This window comes from Mustelus asterias, chromosome 2 (assembly GCF_964213995.1).
Source record: "Mustelus asterias chromosome 2, sMusAst1.hap1.1, whole genome shotgun sequence".
In the NCBI taxonomy this organism is placed as follows: Eukaryota; Metazoa; Chordata; class Chondrichthyes; order Carcharhiniformes; family Triakidae; genus Mustelus; species Mustelus asterias.
Window position 1 is genome coordinate 161787171 of NC_135802.1, and position 23927 is coordinate 161811097.

Sequence of the window (23927 nt, forward strand, 5' to 3'; positions counted from 1 at the left end):
GGCACTGGTCCCATGGAGTTATCCCCCTCCAAGAAACCAATGTGTTCAGTCAAGGATGGGAAGAGACTAAACCACCAAAAGAAATAAATTAACATGTGTTTGAACATCAAATAAAATGTGTTGAAACATAAATTTACAAAGAGTTGTTCTCCAGTGTATGGTGGCAATGAGTGGGAAGTAGCAAGTTCCTCATGCTGTGAGTTCTCATCTAAACCATCTGCCAGTGATAAAGTGCTAAATGCAGGAAAGATCATTCCCAAAGGGAGGCAAGGAAAAACTGGGAAAGTGAGTCATGTTTTACCCAATCCTCAGGCATTTCCTTACATTTGAGCATTTTCAGGAGGCCGGGAGTAAGTCCCAGCTGTGTTGTGAGTCGGAATGATACATGGTTCATTGAGATGAAGTACATTAAAAATGGATCTTCGGGGCAAGTTAGGAACATGTATTTAAAGAGCACACAATACAGAATCTACTTTATCCTCGTGTTGTTCTGAAAGCACAAAGAGGAAATGCATTTGAATTCTGGAATTGGAACTAGCCTGGAATTCCTGCATTTCTCCATTCTCTCCCCACTCTCCATGTAAAATCATTCCAACTAAACTACCTCTCCCAGTGCTGAAGAAATCACTTTGGACTCGAAACGTTAACTCTGTTTCTCTCTCCACAGTTGCTGCCAGACCTGCTAAGCTTTTCCAGCACTTTCTGCTTTCATTTCAGATCTCCAGCACCCACAGTATTTTGCTTTGATCTCTATGTTCTTTACCTGGTCCCCTTGTAAGTGGCTCCTTCTCCTTAAGACACTCTTCCCCCTTTCTTTCAAAACCATCAATTATTAAACTCTTAATCACCCATCTTTTGCTGGCTGTCATCCCCTCTCCAAGCTCCTCCTCCCTTTGCCACCTCTAAATCTGTGCCCAGTTTTCTTGCAGCTTTACAGTTTGACTCAATCCTAGATTTTAACCTCTACAGCAGGAGTTCACGGCTGACATTTTCTGCAGCTCTGAGCGTGATGCACTGTCCATCTTTCATCCTCGATTCCTCTGCGGCCTCTAAGATGGTCTCATCCACGCCATGCCCCTTCCTCCTCCAACATGATGGAGCGGCACGGTGGCACAGTGGTTAGCACTGCTGCCTCACAGCACCAGGAAATAGGTTCAATTCCCGGCTTGGGTCACTGTCTGTGTGGCGTCTGCACATTCTCCCAGTGTCTGCGTGGGTTTCCTCTGGGTGCTTTTGGTTTCCTCCCACAGTCTGAAAGACATGCTGATTAGATGCATTGGCCATGCTAAATTCTCCCTCAGTGTACCCAAACAGGTGCCGGAGTGTGGCGACTCGGGGATTTTCACAGTAACTTCATTGCAGTGTTAATGTACGCCTACTTATGACTAATAAATAAATACATTTTCCTCCGATCACAGCGAAATTGGAGTCCAATAAGGATCCATTGTTAACCCTCCCCTCTCCTTATTTTATGCTATTCTTTGATGGCATCACCAGTGTCATGGCGGGAATTTGAAGACCAAGTTGCGAATTCTGAAAACTGTTCACTGGGATACAGAAACGTCAGTGACTTTGGTGTGGGAACTGTGCTAGGAGCAGCGGACCACATGGAGATGAAGATAAGGGTTGAGTGAGTGTTAGTGAGGGGATGAAGATGGAAAGACAGCAAGGAGAACATCAAAGAATCAAGCTGGTTAAAAAAAAAACTGGTGGATTTTTGGGTCCTGTGAATATAGGCAAGTCTAGTCAATAGATCTGCCTCATTCCTATCATCCTTACTCCAATTCTTGGCGGAACAGCAGCACAATGGTTAGCACTGCTGCCTCACAGCGCCAGGGACCCAGGTTTGATTCCTGGCTTGGGTGTCTGTCTGTATGGAGTTTGCACATTCTCCCCATGTCTGCGTGGGTTTCCTCCGGATGCTCCGGTTTCCTCTCACAGTCCGAAAGACGTGCTGGTTAGGTGAATTGGACGTGCTAAATTCTCCCTCAATGTACCCGAACAGGCGCCAGAATGTGGCAACTAAGGGATTTCACAGTAACTTCATTGCAGTGTTAAAGTAAACCTACTTGTGACTAATAAATAAACTTTACTTTTTACTTTTTACTCATTTTTTTGCAATCCCTCTCCTTCCAAGGACAAGCTTATCACTACCGTGTCCACTTTACAGTGGATACCCATTCCCAATCATCCTGACCCCTCATCATTCCTCTCTCCATTTCCCCCTCTCCCCCTCTGCTTCCTTGCACTATTCCACACTCAGCTCCCACCCCCCCCCGCCCCCCTCCCGATGTGTTTCACTGTCAATCTGTTTTGACCATATCAAAATCTCTGTATCTCTCATCTCCCCATCTCCGGCTGAAACCCAGTACACTCCCAAGCTGACTACAAACCCATATCTCCTGTCCACCGAATACTTCTGTCCCTCTTTGTTTATTGACCCTTCCCATTCTCTCACACTCTAGCAGAACCCCAATCTATTACAGTATCCCATCGCCCACTATCCACCCCTGTTTTATGGCTGACCTCCATCCATCTCCTTCTCCCTTAGCTGACACTTCCTCCCACGATGTATCACAGCAATTTGTGTCAGGAGCAGTAATCCATGTACAGAAAGGTGATGGTGCCTTACAGTCCACTCAGAAAGTCCAAGTTGCTGTGGCAACAATCACTTCTACATGCATGCTAGTCTGAAGCTATGAAGGGGTTCCAACATTCTCCTCATTACACAGCTGACCAGGATCTCTCCCCACCCCCCTCACCGTCTGCCATTAGCGTGTGTGTTGGAAGGATTTGCAGGTTGACACTCAGTCTGCTACAAACGCACTTTCCATGGCCAAGTGGGAATTGAACCCAGAGCTTCCGGTGCAGAGGCAGGTTTGCTACCCTCTGCACTGCAAGGCCTCCAAAATATGTACAGAACACAGCTCCATCAATGTAACATAGCTCTTTGAGAAAGAAATGATCTTTTTCAGACATTTGGGCTGGGATTTTATGACCTCGTTTGGGCGAGGCTCGTAAAATCCTGCCTGAGGCCAACGGAGAATTCCGTTCTGCGTTGAAATTCTGATCTTGAAGTGGTGCAACCCAAGCACAAAAGCAAGGAAGCTTAATCGTGTCACAGTAAAAACAATTGGAAGTTTTTGATTTTTAAGAATGGAGCAGGTTGACTGGCCCAAGAGAGTCTGAGGATTGAAGATAAGACATGACAGGCTAGGCCACGTTGGTAGATAGTGGGGAAGAAGTGGAGGCTAAGAGCATGTGACAGGAGGCTCAGGAGCAGGTCAAGGAATCGAGGTGTGAGGCAAAGGGTGGGGGGCAGCTGAGAGACAGAAAACAGCAGCACCCATAGCAGCAACCTGGTTTGCTGAAGTCTCAACAAACCCCTTTTGGGAGATTCGTGGGTCCGTCATCAGATTAACATTGAAAACCCAATTTAAATTTCACCTGCAAGTATTACAGACGTATTACAGGGAAAGTGTCACTGCTCCTGTGGACAATTTAACACCAGAATCACCATGTGGTTGCACTGGATCCTTCAAAATGGAATGTGTGACCAATTTGAATGTATTACAGATATAATTCTACACTCAGAAAGCCTAATACTTGGAAAGCCTTTTGCTATTTATTTATTAGTCACAAGTAAGGCTTACATTAATACTGCAATGCAGTTACTGTGAAAATCCCCTAGTCACCACACTCTGGCGCCTGTTCGGGTCAATGCACCCTAACCAGCATGTCTTTCAGACTGTGGGAGGAAACCAGAGCACCCGGAGGAAACCCACGCAGACACGGGGAGAACATGAACCTCCCCGACCTTCCCTTTTCTTCTTCTTCACCACCCCCTGCTGCCTCCGTACTTAAACTCATTACATCTCCAGGCTTGTCAAGCTTTGGCAAAAGGTCACTGACTTGAAACGTTGATTCTGTTTCTTTCCCTCCAGGTCCTGCCTGGCCTCCTGAACATTCCCAACTATTTTCTGCTTTTATTTCAGACTACTAGGCTAATCGGTGCTTTGGATTTGTTTTAGCAAGCAGCAGTCAGGGCGAGTGCATGGGAAGGATGACGCGATCTACCTTGGAGACCGTTTGAATTTAACACCTCGGCATGTAGACAGACTCAGGAATTCTTAGCAGTGGCAAGGTATTAATAACACAATCATCAGTAACTCCACTTCTGTCAGTCTGTGGGGAAATCCCACCACACAGTTGGTCCACGACTGCTAAGCAACCCGATGATTTTTCAACACGCGTGCTGCAAATGATCTCCCAGATAAGGGCTGGTTTTGTGGCTTTCCCTGGTGTCAGTAAATGTATTAAAAAAAAATACCGCCAGACCGTAATCATAATCTTTTCAGCCGCAGAGCAATTTTCTATTATTAACCAGTTAGATTTGGACTCCTGTTTGACTGTGATCTGGATATGCTGTGGAGTTCACACCTCATTATGACACTTGGCTCCTGAGAGCTGCGTTGTAATGAAGGCGCTGCCTCGCTGCTGCGTTATCAGTGTTGTACAGGTACAAGTCCATCATGATTCATACTTGTGTTATTATCTTATGGTTGCCCGGAGCGATAGTGTCGCGCTGTAATTGCTTTTCCTCCCAGACTCACCTAAGTAGTCACACTAAGGCATTGAAATGTACTGACTTTTAATAGGAAGTCAATCTCGAGGGATGGATTTTTTTTAGCCCCCCCCCCCCGCCCCCCGCCGTCCTCCTGCAGAGGAAGGGGCGTAACTGACCACTCAAGTTTCAAACTGGGCCTCATTTCTCCTGGGCCCAGGGTTTGGGGTTTAGAACCGGATGGGGTCTGGACAGCTTGGACTTCAAGGACAGTTCACTAGATTGATTCCTGGGAGCAGAGAGCTGTCCTAGAGAGACTGAGTAGATTGAGCCTGTATTGAATGGAGTTACATAGAAAATAGGAGCAGGAGGAGGCCATCGGCCCTTCGAGCCTCCTCCGCTATTCATTTTGATCATGGCTGATCATCAAATTCAATATCCTGATTCCCCTTTCCCCCATATCCCATGATTCCTTTAGCCCCAAGAGCGATATCTAATTCCTTCTCGAAATCACACAATGTTTTGGCCTCAATTGCTTTCTGTGGGAGTGAATTCCACACATTCACCACCCTCTGGGTGAAGAAATTTCTCCTCACTTCAGTACGAAAACTATGACCCCTAGTTCTAGACTCCCCCACCATTAGGAACATTCTCTCTGAATCTACCCTGTCTAATCCTGTTAGAATTTTATAAGTTTTTATGAGATCCCCTCTCATTCTTCTAAACTCCAATGAATATATTCCGATACGACTTAGTCTCTCCTCATATGACAGACTTGCCATCCCAGGAATCAGCCTGTACTCCCTCTATAACAAGGGCATCCTTCCTCAGATAAGGACACCAAAACTGCACACAATACTCCAGGTGTGGCCTCACACCAATGTCCCCTGTATAATTGCAGTAAACCATCCCTATACACTATACTTGAGGGAACTCAATGAAATATATAAACCCTTAATTTTTCTAAGTTTTTAGTTTATTTATTAGTCACAAGTAAGTCTTACATTAACACTGCAATGAAGTTACTGTGAAACACTGCAATGAGGTCTCTGGCGCTGTGAAGCAGCAGTGCTAATCATTATGCCACCTGCTTCCCCCTGGCTGAATTAGGGGCCATAGTTTCAGGATAAGGTCAGCCATTTAGGACTGAGATGAGAAGGAATTTCTTCACTCAGAACAAACATACGAATTAGGAGGAGGATTAGGCTATTTGGCCCCATGGGCCTGCTCCACCAGTCAATAAGATCGTGGCTGAACCCACTGTAACCTTCGCTCCGCATTCCCCCTCCCTCCACCCCGATACCCTTTGACTCCCTCATTAGTCAAGAATCTATCTACCTCTGCCTTAAAAATGACCCTGCTTCCACAGCTCTCTGTGAAAGAGAGTTCCAAAAACTCACCACCCTCTTGAGAGAATTAATTTCTTCTCATCTCCCTCGTAAATGGGAGGCCTTCTATTTTTAAACTGTGCTTACGAAGAGACTTTGAATCTTTGGAATTCTCCATTCCAGAGATGTTTGGTCATTGAGTATTTTCAAGATAGAAATGGATGGACTTTTGGGCACCAAGTATACCGAGGGATATGGAGATCAGGTGCACAAGTGGAATTGAGGCAAGGGTTAAGTCATGAACTTATTGAACACTGAAGTAGTCTCGAAAGGCCGAATGGCCTACTCCTGCTTCTATTTTCAATGTTTCCATGTGTTTCTCTGAAGCAGATGTGAGGGGCCGAATGAACTACTGATCCTGCATCTTAGGAAGGAAGTCAGGTTTCTAACTGGAGACTGGGGTTACTCCATGGTGACAGATGGAGCGATGGCGGCTACTGAACGGTAAGCTACTGCCCTTCTCTTTGGAGTGCGATTGGCCACCAGGCAAATAAAAGGGTGAACATTCTGTCCTTTTGTGGAGGCCAGATGCTGCAGATGCCAATCAGAGGGGACCTGAAGCAGTCTGACTCACTCTGACCCCATGAAATGTCTGCCCAAGTCCCAACTTGATATTGCACGAGGAGAAGTTTTCTCCGTGGACTTGATGCTGAGGTGGGGGTGAGGTGAGATCTGCAGGTTCCTGCAGCATGTGTTATGGAGCTAGGAAGAGTGTGTGCCTGCACCTTCCAACTCCACTACAAAAAAACCTCAGTAAAAATAAACTTCTAACATCCTTGTCATGTCATTTACTGATCCGAATACCAGCACACACAAGCAGATCTTTTGTGTCTCAATCTATGCCCATGTTCCCCTTGGAAATTTCAATAGTGTGGCTTCTAATGCCATTATCCAGTCTGCAATTCATGTTGGATGAAGTTGACAACTTGTTTCAGAGGTTACTGAGAGGTAAAGGCTTCCAATCCTATTTTTAGGCCTCATTATTATTGATTTTCTTAAGGGTGAACTTGATCCACTATCGCTTGCTGGAATAGTACCCTTTGGCACAATAAAAATATAAATTGCTGTCCTTCACTAGATAAATTACTGAACAGTCTGATTGTGCCCAGAACATATAGCACAGAAAAAGACCATTCGGCCCATCTGGTCAATGTCAGTTCTATGCTCTACTTGAGTGTCCTCTCTCCCCTCTACATTTAATCCTATCAGCATTTCCTGATATTGCTTTTTCCCTCATGCACCTAGCTAACTTTTCCATAAATATATCTATATTATTCATCTCTCCTGAAGGGGAGCCATTGGCCTAGTGGTATTAGAACATAGAACATAGAAAAGCTACAGCACAAACAGGCCCTTCGGCCCACAAGTTGCGCCGGTCATGTCCCTGCCTACCTAGGCCTATATATAGGCTTACCTATAACCCTCAATCCTGTTATCGTTCCTACCTACCTAGGCCTAAATATAGGCTTACCTATAACCCTCAATCGTATTATCGCTCGACTATTAATCCAGAAACTCAGCTAATGTTCTGGGGACCTGGTTTCGAGTCCCACCCATGGCAGATGGTGGAAATTGATTCAATGAAAAATACCTAGAATTAAGAATCTACTGATGACCATGAAACCATTGTCAGAAAAACCCATCTGGTTCACTAATGACCTTTAGGAAAGGAAATCTGCCGCCCTTACCCAGTCTGGCCTACCTGTGACTCCAGAGCCACAGCAATGTGGGTGACTCTCAACTGCCCTCTGAACAAGGGCAACTAGGGATGGGCAATAAATGCTGACCAGCCAACGAGGTCCATGTCCCATGAATGAATTATATGACAACAAGTTCCACATTCTCTGGGTAAAATTGTTTCCACTGATTTATTTATCTGATTCATTAGCGACTTTCCTATATTAATGATGCCTAGTTCTGGACTTTTCTAAAAGTGGAAATATAGGCCGGAATTTTACCATCCCACCCGCCATGGGAATCGGAGCGGGCAAGGGGCGGACCATGGAAAGGTCTGTTGACCCCGGGGGGATTTTACGGTTTCAGGACAAGTGGGGCCGTATAATCCCACCCATATTATCTATATTAATTGTACAGTTGTAGAGAACTCTATCAGGTTACCTCACCCCCTTTTCTAAGGCAGAGTTGGTGGTATGTTGCAGTTCAGTAAGAAGTCTCACAACACCAGGTTAAAGTCCAACAGGACTTTATGTTACAGTTCACCCAGGGAGTTCAAGGCCAGAATTCCCTGATCCCATCCGCGCTGGGATTATCCAGTCCCGCTGCGGTGAATGGAGTTTTAGCTGAGCATAGAATTCTCCATTCTCACTGGCATCAGTGATGGAGAGAATGAGATCAGAGAATCCCGGTCCAGGTTTCTGCAGCAATATGCCTGTTGCAGTCTGAGCGGCGCGGTAGCACAGTGGTTAGCACTGCTGCCTCACAGCGCCAGAGACCCGGGTTCGATTCCCGGCTAAGGGTGACTATCTGTGTAGAGTTTGCACGTCCTCCCCGTGTCTGCATGGGTTTCCTCCGGGTGCTCCGGTTTCCTCCCACAGTCTGAAAGACGTACTGGTTAGGTGGATTGGCCTTGGAAAATTGCCCCTAAAGTGTCCCAAGATGTGTAGGTTAGGAGGATTAGTGGGGTAAATTCCTGGGGTTACAGGGATAGGGTGGGGGGTAGGCCTGGGTAAAATGCTCTGTCAGAGAGTTGGTGTAGACCTGACGGGCCGAATGGCCTCTTTCTGCACTGTTGAGATTCTATGACTCTATGGATAGTGATGATAGAGGCTCCAGTAATGTACATCCCACCAGATAACTGACCAGGAGTCACTCCCACTCTTATTGCCTGCCACGAGTGCATGGTGGAAGGATTTACAAGTTAATACTCAAGTTTAGCCACATTATGAAAGCACGTTCCTTGGCCGTTAAGTCCTGGAGTGGAACCTGAATCTGGAGCTTCTAGCAGAGAAGCAGGGATGCTACCCATTGTACCTCAATACCTCCTGTAGCAAGGAGTTCCAACCTATTCAAGTCATTTTGACAACTGTAACCTCTTGGCAATGGTATTATCCTAGTAAATCTTTTTTGCACAATGCCCAGCGAGTCTGTATCATTTGATCCAATACCCATTGGATCAACATTCTGAGCACAGTATGGTGTAAACAATTTACATATAAATTTAATATACCTTCTTTTGTGTTGCAATTACAGAAATGAACCCCATGTATTTTTCAGAGACTTTGTGGGTTCCTTAATTCGCCAATTTAAAATTTGGGGAATAAAAATGAGCTCTATGATTGTTAGAATGTTTGAAAATAAGCAAAAAACCGCCTCTTGTGTTTCAAGCACACACTGCCTGCTACCAAAACATCCTGATTCATTCCCACTCAAATGCTTATCCGAATGTTTGAATCAGGGTAAGACCAAAAGTGCAACGTACTTGCGGGGATCATCATTTGATGAACAATGAGGAATTCTAAAAAAAAACATTTCTAAATTATATTGTGGCTAACATTTAGAATGACCCTGTAACTTGGGTGCAATTTTTAGTTCATTGGTGGTATAAACTCTGCGCTGCACTGACTACACGCAGGAGAAATTTAATATAAGTGTGTGAAACATTGTGATAAAATGGCATTCAAGGGAATTAAATTCAATAAAAATAATGGCCCACATGATCTCATACTACAACGTAACTTTTAATATTTAAACATATTATGATTCAAAGTACTTGCTGCCTCCTATTTCAGGCTTCCATGTATCTCAGGGTTGGACAGTATTGTAACGGCATTTTGGGCAATTTAATGCATTTTTCTGACACTCAGCAGATGATGTGGAGATGCCGGGGTTGGACTGGGGTGAACACAGTAAGAAGTCTCACAACACCAGGTTGAAGTCCAACAGGTTTATTTGGTAGCAAATACCATAAGCTTTCGGAGCGCTGCTCCTTCGTCAGATGGAGTGGAAATGTGCTCTCAAACAGTGCACAGAGACACAGAAAGCAAGTTACAGAACTTGATTTCTGTGTCTCTGTGCACTGTTTGAGAGCACATTTCCACTCCATCTGACGAAGGAGCAGCGCTCCGAAAGCTTATGGTATTTGCTACCAAATAAACCTGTTGGACTTTAACCTGGTGTTGTGAGACTTCTTACTGTACTCAGCAGATATCCAGACGAATTGGGCATTGAGTACAGGGACATTATGTTACAGTTGTATAAGTCGTTGGTGAGGCCGAGCTTGGAGTATTGTGGACAATTTTGATCACCCTGTTACAGGAAAGACATTGATAAACTGGAAAGAGTGCAGAGAAGATTTACGAGGATGTTGCCAGGATTAGTGGGCCTGAGTTACAGGGAGCGGTTGGCCAGGCTAGGACTTTATTCCTTGGAACATGGGAGAATGAGGGTTGACCTTACTAAGGTGTGTAAAATCATGAGGGGCATAGATAGGATGAACGCACATAGTCAGGGAAGGGGAATTGAAAACTAGAGGGCACAGGTTTAAGGTGAGAGGGGAAAGATTTAAAAGGGACCTGAGGGGCAACTTCTTCACACAGAGGATGGCGCGTGTATGGAATGAGCAGCCAGAGAGAGTGGTTGAGGCAGGTACAATTGCAACATTTAAAAAGCATTTGGTTAAGTACATGGATGGGAAAGGATTAGAGGGATATGGGCCAAACACGGGCAACTGGGAGTAGCTGGGAGGGCACCATGGTCAGCATGGAGCGGTTGGGCCGAAGGGCCTTTTTCCGTGCTGTATTGCTCTGTGACTCTATGACTCTAATTAGGAATAGTTTTGTAATGTTGCCACAGCGAAGGTGAACACGATTTAACCCAGTCCTCACATTCATGTAAAAGGTTACATCAATTTATTTTTCACATTTATTGTAATGAAACGTCCTCGGGGGTTTAATAGCAGCACCATAAAGCAAAACTAGAAACTGGGGGCTGAATTTTCCAGCCCTTTCTGCTGGAGAGATCTTCTGGTCCTGCCAATGGTGACTTCTTCCCCCCCACCATATGGCCCGCTATCCCCTTCCCCTCCCCACCCCCCGATCCCCTCCCCTTCCAACTTCCCCCATGGTGGTTTTCCCCAGCTGCAGACGTCAGCAGGACTGGAAGATTCCGCTGGTGGCCAATGGTGACCCACCCCCACTGGCAGAAAGCACGCTGTGGAGTGATGGAGGAGGGAGGTGGGGGGGGGGGGGGGGGGAGCAAAAACTCCCCCAGATAGCAACAAAAGGACAGATGATCAAACAAAGAAGTAGGTTTTAAGGAGCACCTTATAGTCGGAAAGAGAGTTGGAATGATGGAGAGAGAGAAAGGCAGAGCATTGGGAAACAGCAGCTGATGATGCGGTTACCAGTGGTAGCCTGATTAAAATCGGGGAGACTCAAGAGGCCGGAATTTAATAAGCACAGAGATCCTTGTGGAGTTGGAGAGGATTACAAAGATAGAGAGAGGGGGGTGAGGCTGTGTTGGGATTTGAAAATAAGCATGTGAATTTTAAAATGGAGGCATTGCTTAGCCAGGAGCCGGGAGGTCAGTGAACACAGAGGGTGCTGAATGAAGAGGACTTGATGTGGAGAAGCAGAGTTTTGGGGGACCTCGTGTTTACAGGAGGTTGACCAGGAGTGCTTTGGAGTAGTAAAGTCTCGGGCCGGAATATTACGGCCGTTCAGTCCATCGGGATTTTCCCATCCCGCTGCAGTGAACGGAGATTTGGCGGGATCCCAAATTCTCCGACCTCGCTGCAGCGAGGTGTGGTGTGAACGGCCGGTAGGATTGCACCCTCGGGGTAATAAGGTAAGAGTGAGGGTTTCAGCGTTAGATTAGCTGAGGTAGGGGCAAGGTAGGGGCAGTTTTATAACCAAGGGCATTGCTGTGTTCACTTTGCAGACTTGCACTCCTTGCTTTAGCTCCAGTGTCAGAGATGGCTCACTGGGTAACATTCTCACCCTGGGTTAGAAGATTGTGGGTTCAGATCAGAATTGAGTATAAAATCCAGACAAATATTTTCAGCGCTGTGCTGTCTCTCAGGTGAAGTGAGGCCCGTCTGGTGGATGGCATGCTATTAATGAGGAGCACACGAGCTCTTGCTGGTGTCCTAGCCAACATTTATCCCTCAGTTATTATCACTGCAATGATGCACTTTCAACAATTGCATTAGTGTACAGCAAAGCATTTATTTACAAGGAACTACATGCGGCACGGTAGCACAGTGGTTAGCACTGCTGCTTCACAGCTCCAGGGACCTGGGTTCGATTCCCGGCTCGGGTCTGTGTGGAGTTTGCACATTCTCCTCGTGTCTGCGTGGGTTTCCTCTGGGTGCTCCGGTTTCCTCCCACTGTCCAAAGATGTACTGGTTAGGTTGATTGGCCATGCTAAAATTGCCCTTAGTGTCCTGGGATGCATAGGTTAGAGGGATTAGTGGGTAAATATGTAGGGTTATGGGGGTAGGGCCTGGGTGGGATTGTGGTCGGTGCAGACTCAATGGGCCGAATGGCCTCTTTCTGTACTGTAGGGATTCTAAGATTCTAAGATACAGGAGCAGCAACGTGTGTGCTGCTAGTTCTGGAACACCTCTGCCTAAGGGAATTCCTTCTCCTGGGCTGATTCCCCGCTCTGAGTCCCGATTGGTCACCTAGGCTAGATGACCCTTACTCTGCTGTGTTACCCTTAAAGGGACAAATCATTAAAAGATTGTGATTGGTCATCTGGTCACTTATTTAATTGTTTTCTGTGTGAGCTTGCTGTGCACCAATTGGCTGCTGAGTTTTCCCTATTACAACAGTGACTACAGATCAAAAACATTTCTTCCTCACAACCTACTTCCTGTAAGGACTCCATTCATTTCTCTCAATTTCTCCAGCTCCATATCCTTTGTTCTGTGCTGCATCAATGCTTCTGACACACCTTCCTTTTCCTTCAACCGAGGATTCCTCACACTCGGGTTGACAAGGCCCTCAACTCTGTTCAACCCTTCTGCTCTTAGTCCCTTCCCCTGCCTCCCAGAACTGTGAGAGCGCTCCCCTTTTCTCCTCACGTTCCACCCCACCCACCCCCGCATTCAAAGGATTGTCCTCCACCATTTCTACCAATCCAGCACCATGCCACCAGGAAGTGTACACTTGCCCTTTTACTTCTTCCCTCTTACTGCCAAGGCCCCAAACCCTCCTTCCGGGTAAAGCAGTGATTCACTTGTATTCTTCTCAATTTAGTCTGCTGTATTCAATGTTCACAATGTGATGCCCTCCACAGGGGAGACCAAACGCAGACTGGGCGAATGTTTTGCCAAACACATTGGCTCAGTCCGCATGTGGCACGGTGGCACAGTGGTTAGCGCTGCTACCTCACAGTGCCAGGGACTTGGGTTCAATTCCGGCCTCGGGTCACTATCTGTGCGGAGTCTGCACATTCTCCCCGTGTCTGCGTGGGTTTCCTCCGGGTGCTCCGGTTTCCTCCCACAGTGCAAAGATGTGTAGGTTCGGTGGATTGGCCATGCTAAATTGCCCCTTAGTGTCCAAACATTTGCAGGTTAGGTGGAGTAGCCATGGTAAATTCACAGGGTTACAGGGATAGGATGGAGAGGAGGGCCTGGGTGGGGATGCTCTTTCAGAGAGTTGGTGCAGGCTCGATGGGCAGTTGGCCTCGTTCTGCACTGTAGGGAATCTGTGATTCTAAGTACGACCCTGCGCTTCCAGTTGCTTTCAACTTTAACTCAGCAATTTGCTCTCATGCTCACGTCTCTGTCCTCAGCCTGCTGCAGGGTTCCAGTGAAGCTCAACGTGAGCTCGAGAAACAGCACCTCATCTCCTGATTAGACACTTCTGGATCCAGCAATGAGTTGGACAGTTTCAGGCCGTGAACTCTGTCTGGTTCTGTTTTTTGCCGTGTGTCAGTCTGAATCCTGTTTCTCGTGTTTCTGTTTTCAGACAGAGTCACTTGTTGTTCTACCATTAACAGTCACTTTGGACAAAAACTTTGGGTGGAATTCTACCGGCACATCCACCCGAGGTTCGTATGATTTCGCCCGAGGTCAATGGAGAATGCTGTTCTCCGAGCCCCGGGGCGGGCGTGCCGGTCAGTTCCTTTGTTTCTTCGTTACAACCATTCCCACTCCCTTTGCCTTTTGTTCCATGACATTTTTGTCATTTAATCTCTCCCTAAATTCCCTCAGTGTATGTGAACAGGCGCCGGAGTGTGGCGACTAGGGGATTTCACAGTAACTTCATTGCAGTGTGAATGTAAGCCTACTTGTGACACGAATAAAATAAACTTTAAACTCTTGTCCTCTACCCCATCCCAAACTTTCCCTGTTGTTCTTAGCATCCCTACAGTACAGAAGGAGGCCATTCGGCCCATCAAGTCTGTACCGACCACAATCCCACCCAGGACCTATTCCCGTAACCCCACGCATTTATCCTAGCTAGTCCCCCTGACACCAGGGTCAATTTAGCATGGCCAATCAACCTATGCCGCACATCTTTGAACTGTGGGAGGAAACTGGAGCACCTGGAGGAAACCCACGCAGACATGGGGAGAACGTGCAGACTCCACACAGACAGTGACCCGAGGCTGGAATCGAACCAGGATCCCTGGCACTGTGAGGCAGCAGTGCTAACCACTGTGCCACCCACTCTCCCCTATTTCAACGACATAAAACCCATCATATTTCTACCCTGCTTCAGTTCTGAAGAGGGCTGAAACATTCACTCTGTTTCTCTCTCCACTGATGCTGCTGTGCATTTCCAATCCTTCCCACTTTTATTTCAAAATATTTCCCTGGTTGTAGAGGGCTTTGGGACGCGCTACGTTCCTGAAGGGCGCTCTCTAAATGTAAAGTCTTTCTTTTCACATGGATTTCTTCCAGCAGGCTGCAAATGAAAGCAATTTTCCATTTCTCCATCGAACGCTAACTGGTGTAGAACAGCAGCTCATTCAGAGCAGCAACTGCCGACATACAGTTTTTAGTTGGGGGTGGGGGGAGAGAGGGAGGGAGGGGTGCACTGTCACAGAGGGACAGGTGGGTGGTAAAACTGCGAAGGTTTCACATTCACCTTGGTTTGAGTGAACCGTGGATTGTCTGCTCCAATCTCACCAGCAGGTGGCACTCAGACACCAGCCACTGACTGTCGTTATCCGCAATGGTTTAATTAGCCAGACCAAGCCAAGATGCAACACTCACAAAACAAATATAAATCTTTCATCCCGCGTCTGGGGGAGGAATCAGCTCAAACAACAACTATAACTTGTTCCCTTGGAGATTCCTCATTTAGGATTATGAACCCTATCATCTTTCCTGTCCCTAAGATATTTACGACCTTTTTCTTCTTGCTCTTTTCCATGAGCTGAATTTGCCGTGGTCTATTACGGTCTGTTGCCACCATACGTGCCGAGGGTCTCGATGTAGACCTCTAGTCTCTATGCTGAGCAAGATATTGAGTGTGATGAAGATTCTGGTTCAACACAATGGGATTAAATTTCTTACAAGCAGCAGCTATATACAGCACTGCACAGGCTGTGATCGAGCCTGGGTTCAAACAGTTACATGGACTGATTACTTAACCATTCTATTTGTCCTTTGGCACACTGCTTACCTTTGCTCTGCCAACACATTTTGATCTCTTATTGGGCCGCGATCATCACCCTTCTTAGCCAAGATCATTTACATTGCCTTTGTCCTTTTGTCTATGACACTCCAAAGGTGCGGGTTAGGTTGATGGGCCATGCTAAATTGTCCCTTAGTGTCCTGGGATGTTTGTTAGGGGGATTAGCAAGGTAAATATGTGGGCTTTCAGGGATAGGGCCTGGGTGGGCTTGTTGTCGGTGCAGACTCGATGGGCCGAATGGCCTCCTTCTGCACTGTAGGGATTCTATGATTCTACACCTTTGTCAATCTCCCCCTTGTCTACGTGCTCTGTTCTCTCTCCACAGACGCTATCAGACCTGCTGAGATTTTCCAGCATTTTCTTTTTCAGATTCTAGCGTCTGCAATAATTTGCTTTTATTTTACTTGACTTTATGCCTGATTCATGAGGTATAGATGGAGTCTTGCAGAGTCACAGACAGTCTTCATTAGGGATCACAGGCAATAATGAGCATCTAGCATGGTGGCTGCACCTTTTAACCTCCTGCCTTGCACATGGTAGTGTCACCTATGCAGCTTTTTAAAGGTACATGCCATTGTCTGCATTGGCACACATGCAATATCACAACACAATTTGCTCTCTATCAAGCAGAACATCTGAATGAATACTCCGGGTAACCCAAGTCAAGTGTCTAATCTTACTCTTGTCTACGTAAATTTAAAATAAAAAGAAACTCACAATTTATATTGGACACATTGTTATTGTCACAAATGGACATCTCAAAGGGCGTCACGGACATTGAAGTACCTTTGATGTGTAGTTACTGTAGGAATTGGGCGTACATGTCCACCGATCACTGAAAGTGGCAACGCAGGTGGATAAAGTAGTTAGGAAGGCATGCGGCTTGCCTTCATCGGTCGGGGCATTGAGTATAAAAATCAGCAGGTCATGCTGCAGCTGTACAGAACCTTAGTTAGGCCTCATTCGGAATATTGTGTACAATTCTGGTTGCCACACTACCAGAATGATGTGGATGCTTTCGAGAGGGTACAGAAGAGGTTTACCAGGATGTTGCCTGGTCTGGAGGGTATTAGCTATGAGGAGAGGTTGGATAAACTCGGTTTGTTCTCACTGGAACGACGGAGGTTGAGGGGCGACCTGATAGAGGTTTACAAGATTATGAGTGGCATGGACAGGGTGAATAGTCAGATGCTCTTTCCTAGGATAAGAAAGTCAAGTACGAGGGGACATAGGTTTAAGGTGCGTGGGGAAAAGTTTAGAGGAGATGTGCGAGGCAAGTGTTTTTTACACAGAGGGTGGTGAATGTCTGGAACGCGCTGCCCGGGGAGGTGGTGGGAGCAGGTACGATAGCGGCATTTAAGGGTCATCTAGACAAATACATGAATAGGATGGGAATGGAAGGATACGGACTCCGTAAGTGCATGCGGTTTTAGTTTAGGCTGGCATTGTGATTGGCCCAGAGCCTTGAATGTTATGGCGTGCCAAACACTCATCCCGGTACTTTTAAAAGGATGTGAGGCATCCCGCCTCCACCACCCTCCCAGGCAGCGCATTCCAAACTGTCACCACCCTCTGAGTAAAAAGGTTTTTCCTCAAATCCCCCCTAAACCTCCCACCCCTCACTTTTAACATGTGTCCTCTTGTGACTGACACTTCAGCTAAGGGGCTCAGAGCCTCGAAAGCTTGTGTGGCTTTTGCTACCAAATAAACCTGTTGGACTTTAACCTGGTGTTGTTAAACTTCTTACTGTGTTTACCCCAGTCCAACGCCGGCATCTCCACATTGTGATCGGCACAGGCTTGGGGGGCCGAAGGGCCTGTTCCTGTGCTGTACTTTTCTTTGTTCTTTGAATGTCAGCAGCTATTTTACAAATAGCAATGTGTTAATGACGAGGGTTATCTGCTTTTTGAGGTGTCGATTAAGGGATAAAAATTGGTCCGGAAATGAGGAATAAAACTCTCATTCATCTTTGCAAGTGTGCCACTGGATCTTTTGCCCTTTGAGAAGAGAAATGGGACCTCAGTTTAATGTCACGTCCAGAAGGCAGCATCCCAGACAATGCAGCACCCCTTGAGTCCCACACTGGAGGGCCAGGCTAGATTATCCTGCTGAACTCCAGGGGAGGGATTTGAACCTACGATCTTCTGTGTTAAAGGGAAGAGTGCTATCAACTGAGCCATCTGATGATTACTGTTGATTGACCCACTAGATGTGTGTCTTGGATTTCCATATCTCCTTTAATACATCAAGGAATCCTTGAAGCTGAGATTATAGGTGGCGTTAAGAGCTTAAATCAACTGACTTCATACAGAGAAAGTTTTTAATTACATTTTTAATTGTTTTTTTCTGCTAATTATAGGAATGGAAAAGTCCAATGTTTGGCTGTGAACAACAGGTCCTCCTAGGACAGGGTATTGTGTAAAGGTCTCCATTACAGACCTGAACTCCAGCCTTAAAACAGCCCTAGACCAGAATAACCCGACTGTAGCAAGGCAAATATATCTACTTTCCATACTGGACACTTCTCTGGACCCTCTGGGGAATGCGTTCCTCGTTGTTCATTCTGGCAGATAAAAGAAAGACTTGCATTTAGATAGCGCCTTCCGTCCAAAGGATGGCCCAAATTGTTTTACAGCCAATGAAGTACTTTTCTGACGTGTAGTCACTATTGTAAAGCTGGAAATAGCAATATGACAACGACTAGATGAGCTGGATTTATTTTGCTCTCGATTTTTTCTTCAAATTTTGTTAAACTTATTGAAAGTAGAAATGTCACACTGCATAGAATCATAGAACAGTACAGCACAGAAAGAGGCCATTCAGCCCAATGAGTCTGAATCATAGAATCACAGAATACTACTGTGCAGAAGAGGCCCTTCGGCCCATCGAGTCTGCACTGACGCATGAAAGGCCCTGACCTGCCCACCTAATCCCATCTGCCAGCACTTGGCCCAGAGCCTTGAATGTTATGGCGTGCCAAACACTCATCCCGGTACTTTTAAAAGGATGTGAGGCATCCCGCCTCCACCACCCTCCCAGGCAGCGCATTCCAAACTGTCACCACCCTCTGAGTAAAAAGGTTTTTCCTCAAATCCCCCCTAAACCTCCCACCCCTCACTTTTAACATGTGTCCTCTTGTGACTGACACTTCAGCTAAGGGGAACAGCTGCTCCCTCTCCACTCTGTCCATGCCCCTCATAATCTTGAATACCTCAATCAGGTCGCCCCCTCAATTTTCTCTGCTCCAGAGAAAACAACTCAAGCCTATCCAACCTCTCTTTATAACTTAAGTGTTCCATCCCAGGCTGCATCCTGGTGAATCTCCTCTGCACCTCTCAGTCTCTGTCAAGAGCTTATGAATTTGTTGCGAAGGAAGCTATACTGAGTTCTGACTGTTCGGGATTATTTCACATGGGGGTGCTTCTAACTTCAGAAAGAGAAATAACTTTTTGTTTCCAGGCTGAACTTGAACTCTGCTCCCTTCAAGTCAAGTGTGCCAGCCCACCACATCACGAAACCTCTCCCAGGGCCCAGCTTTCAATCTCCCACCTCACCCTCTTAATTAGCGCCCTGTCAGAGGTTTCTGAAATCCTGGTGGTTGATTAAGCACTTGCGTTCTGAATCAGCCAGTAACACACGCTGTTTTCTTGGAGATACCAAGATGGAGAACTGCTGAAAAGAGAGATATTTTACAACGGACAAGATAAAAGGCTTTGTCTACAGCTCCCACGCGTTGTATGATCTTCTCATGAGCAGGACTGAATCTGCCTGGATGCCACCATGACACGCAGCATTGGTATGCCAATTTGAGACCTGCAGGGAACTCATGTTCACTCCTGGAATATGCGACATCGCTCTGGTTAAGTCAACGTTTATAATCCATCCCTAAATGCCCTGAAGACGTTGGTGGTGAGCCGCTGCAGGCCATTTGCTATAGATACAGCCACAGTGCTGTTAGGAACTCCCAGAATTCTGACCCCCATGATAATTGTTCATATTGAGTTGCTGAAGATTATGAATCTCACCACCATGTGCAGTAAGCATTTACTTTAGAAGGTTCACCAGGATTTTGCCTGGTCTGGAGGGATTTAGGTAAAACCATAAGACCATAAGACATAGGAGCAGAATTAGGCCACTCAGCCCATCGAGTCTACTCCACCATTCAATCATGGCTGATATTTTTCTCATCCCCATTCTCCTGCCTTTTCGCCATAACCCCTGATCCCCTTATTAATCAAGAACCTATCTATCTCTGTCTAAAAGACACTCAATGACCCGGCCTCCACAGCCGCCTGTGGCAAAGAGTTCCACAGATTCAACACTCTCTGGCTGAAGAAATTCCTCCTCATCTCTGTTTTAAAGGGTTGTCCCTTTAGCCTGAGGTTGTGCCCCCTGGTTCTAGTTTTTCCTGCGAGTGGAAACATCCTCTCCATGTCCACTCTATCCAGGCCTCACAGTATCCTGTAAGTTTCAATAAGATCCCCCCTCATCCTTCTAAACTCCAACGAGTACAGACCCAGAGTCCTCAACCGTTCCTCATACGACAAGGGATCATTCTTGTGAACCTCCTCTGGACCCTTTCCATGGCCACACATCCTTTCTTAGATATGGGGACCAAAACTGCTCACAATATTCCAAGTGGGGTCTGACCAGAGCCTTATACAGCCTCAGAAGTACATCCCTGCTCTTGTATTCTAGCCCCCTCGACATGAATGCAAACATTGCATGAAGAGAGGTTGGATAAACTCGGATTATTTTCACTGGAAAGACGGAGGCTGAGGGGCGACCTGATTGAGGCCTACAAAACTATGAGAGGCACAGACAAGGTAAATAGTCAGAGGCTTTTTCCCAGGGTGGAAGTATCAATTACAAGAGGGCACAGGTTCAAGGTGAGAGGTGGTAAGTTTTCGGTGAGAGGAGAGAGATACAAAAGGGTCCAGAGGGCCAATGTTTTCACACAGACGGTTGAGAGTGTCTGGAACAAGCTGCCAGAGGTAGTAGTAGAGGCGGGTACAATTTTGTCTTTTAAAAAGTGTTCTCATCCCCATTCTCCTGCCTTTTCCCCATAATCCCTGATCCCCTTATTAATCAAGAGCCTATCTATCTCTGTCTTAAAGACATTCAACGACTTGGCCTCCACAGCCTTCTGCGGCAAAGAGTTCCACAGATTCCCCACTGTCTGACTGAAGAAATTCCTCCTCATCTCTGTTTTAAAGGGTCATCTCTTTAGCCCGAGGTTGTGCCCTCTGGTTCTAGTTTTTCTGCTAGAAAAACTAGAACCAGTTTGTGCGGGGGATGTGTGGGGAACGTTTTTCACACAGAGGTTGGTGGGTGCCTGGAACGGTCTGCCAGTGGGGGTGTGGAAACAGGCACATTCGCAACGTTCAAGGTACATCTTGATATACACATGAATGGGAGGCGAACAGAGGGATAGAAACCTCTTATTGGTGCAGGCCTGATGGGCCGAATGGCCTGCTCTGTGCTGTATTGTTTATTGTCTTTTAAGACCTGTGTTATGTAAATTCATTAAACTGGTTTAAGATTTAGGAGTGTGAACTAACAAAATTAAATTTGTAACCTCAAACTAAACATAAAGTACAGAATCTAAGGGGCATTTGGTTAATTATTGTCTGTTATTCTATTACAGAGAATTTTTTTTGTACCTGTCATCAGAACCTGGCTTTAAATCCAATTGACAATGAGTGAATGAAAGTCTATCTGGACCAGTAGTTGTAAGGGCCTTACAATAACTATCTTGGGCAATCTCTCTTCAGTTTCTAACTGCTGAGATTAACAGCATAGAATTACCCATTATTTGGCACCCAGGAAGCACCAAAAACAATTATTGTCGTAGTCGTATATATTTTCAAGGTTAGGGGTTAAAGATTAAAGGTGAAACAGAACAGAAAGCGAGCTTTACCCTCCAGTTGCATTTTCTGTAATTCTGATTGTATTCGATGCTGACGGGGGGTGAGGGGGGGCGGGGGTGGGGGGGAGGGGGGTGGTGGGGGGTGGGGGTGGGGGGTAACCTTATCAGCTCGCTGTATGAACAGAGGAGGGGAAGATCCAGAGTGGTTTCAAGAACAACAGGAACAAAGACATTGAAGAGAAAAAAATCTGCTTTCAGATATTCCAAAACCAGTTCAGAAAAGTCTCACAGTCAGTGGTTAGCACTGCTGCCTCACAGCGCCAGGGACCCGGATTCGATTCCCGACTTGGGTCACTGTCTGTGCAGAGTATGTCCGTTTTCCCCGTGTCTGGGTGGGTTTCCTCAGGGTGCTCCGTCCGGATTCTTCCCACAGTCCGAAAGACGTGTTAGTCAGGGTGCATTGGCCGTGCTAAATTTTCCCTCAGTGTACCCGAACAGGCGCCGGAGTGTGGCGGCCAGGGGATTTTCACAGTAACGTCATTGCGGTGTTAATGCAAGCCTACTTGTGACAACGATAAATTCTAAACTTTAAAGACTTTAAACTTTAAAAATTCATTTTCCAGCCTTATTGATTTTCCTCCTCATGCCCACACATGCATGGGAAGAGGGATTCGGAGAGATCAGGAACACCGGCGAGCGAGAGATCTAGCAAGAACTCTGAAAGCATGTCATTGGAACCTTTATGACTGCCTTCATGGACTTTGTGTCTCAGCCACTCGCTCATTCTTGGAGTCGATGCGTCTCATTGGCTCCTGTTGTGCATCACTCAAGCTCTGAATACAGAGACTGAAAATCTATGGGAACCAAGAGCTCAAGAGAAAGAAAAAAACCCACATTTAGGGATCTAATTGTACTTCACAAACGAAGCTGACACACAGCTCTCATTAATTCTACACACTGTGTCCAATGCAAAGGCCTCGCAAAATGAAATGACTTTGCATTAGAACAGATGAAAAAGTCTGTGCCAGTCAATAGGAGTTGTGGACTGTCTTAGCCTGACAATAGAATGTGGCAATATAGTCATCGCAAGGCACGGCAGTAAACGCAGACAACACTCAACCAGATTGCGCTAAACAGAAGGTATAACAAAATATTCAAAAGCCTGTTAGATATCACTTAAAGGTACAACCGCACTCCCACTCCACGCTGAATACCAGCGCAGCCCTTTTGTATCAGAGGTGTGGCAATGTTTCAAAATAAGTTTGAGGATCATTGAAATGTGTGCAAGGCAGTCATAGATTGGACAGATTATCCGTGCTCCCTTTAAAACTTAGTTGTTATGCCCTGCCCGTTTTTTTCCACTGTGTGGTCCCTTTAAATTATTTTGCGTAGCCGTAAACGCAGACAAGACCTGCCTGGCCCGCTTACCCATGCAGCTCAGCGGGAACACTGCAACTAACCATGATTGAGTCATAGAGGTTTACAGCATGGAAACAGGCCCTTCGGCCCAACTTCTCCATGCTGCCCTTCTTTTTTAAACCCCTAAGCTAATCCCAATTGCCCGCATTTGGCCCATATCCCTCTATACCCATCTTACCCATGAACTGTCTAAACACTTTTTAAAAGACAAAATTGTCCCCGCCTCTCCTATTATCTCTGGCAGCTTGTTCCAGACACTCACCACCCTGTGTGTGAAAACATTGCCTCTCTGGACACTTTTGTATCTCTCTCCTCTCACCTTAAACCTATGCCCTCTAGTTTTAGACTCCCCTACCTTTGGGAAAAGATATTGAGTATCTAGCTGATCTGTGCCCCTCATAATTTTATAGACCGCTATAAGATCACCCCTCAGCCTCCTACGCTCCAGAGAAAAAAGTTCCAGTCTTTGCAGCCTCTCCTTATAACGCAAACCACCAAGTCCCAGTAGCATCCTAATAAATCTTTTCTGCACTCTTTCTAGTTTAATAATATCCTTTATATAATAGGATGACCAGAACTGTACACACATGTAATGAACTGAAAGTGAAGCATAATGCGTTCGTGCTCTCAGGGGAATGCGGCGGGGTGCAGCTTTGCATTGGGGTTGTGGGGGGGCGGGGGTGGGGGGGGGGCAGCTAGTGGTAGAGCTGGAACTTGGAGGCGGACCTGGCCATTAGGGGGCTGGCGATCAGAGCGCTGTGGTGGGGTGGGGAGAGGGGGGGGGGTGAGGGGAGGGGAAGAAGGGGGGGGGGGGAGTTTGGGGTCGCCGATCGGATGGCTGGTGATTAGGAGGAGCATGTCACGGCACCGTTGCACTGTGGTTAGCACTGCTGCCTCACCGTGCCAGGGATCTGAGTTCAATTCTGGCCTCGGGTGACTGTGTGGAGTTTGCACTTTCTCCCCGTGTCTGCGTGGGTTTCTTCTGGGCCCTCCGGTTTCCTCCCGCAGTCTAAAGATGTGCGAGTTAGGTTGATTTTTCATGTAAAGATTGACCCTAGTGTCAGGGGGATTGGCAG

The 23927-nt window shown here is 46.5% G+C and overlaps 1 protein-coding gene across 3 annotated transcripts in view; it reads right to left on the reverse strand.

Annotated features, from left to right (window-relative positions):
- Positions 1-23927, reverse strand: part of LOC144504205 (cadherin-6-like) — a 172725-nt gene that overhangs the window by 38712 nt on the left and 110086 nt on the right. The window contains exon 7 of one of the 3 annotated variants that reach the window (XM_078229318.1): positions 4802-4811. The exons of the other annotated variants lie outside the window; for them this stretch is intronic. Coding sequence (XP_078085444.1) covers positions 4802-4811 — 10 coding nt within the window. The remainder of the gene's footprint in view (positions 1-4801; positions 4812-23927) is intronic. 3 annotated transcript variants of the gene reach the window in all.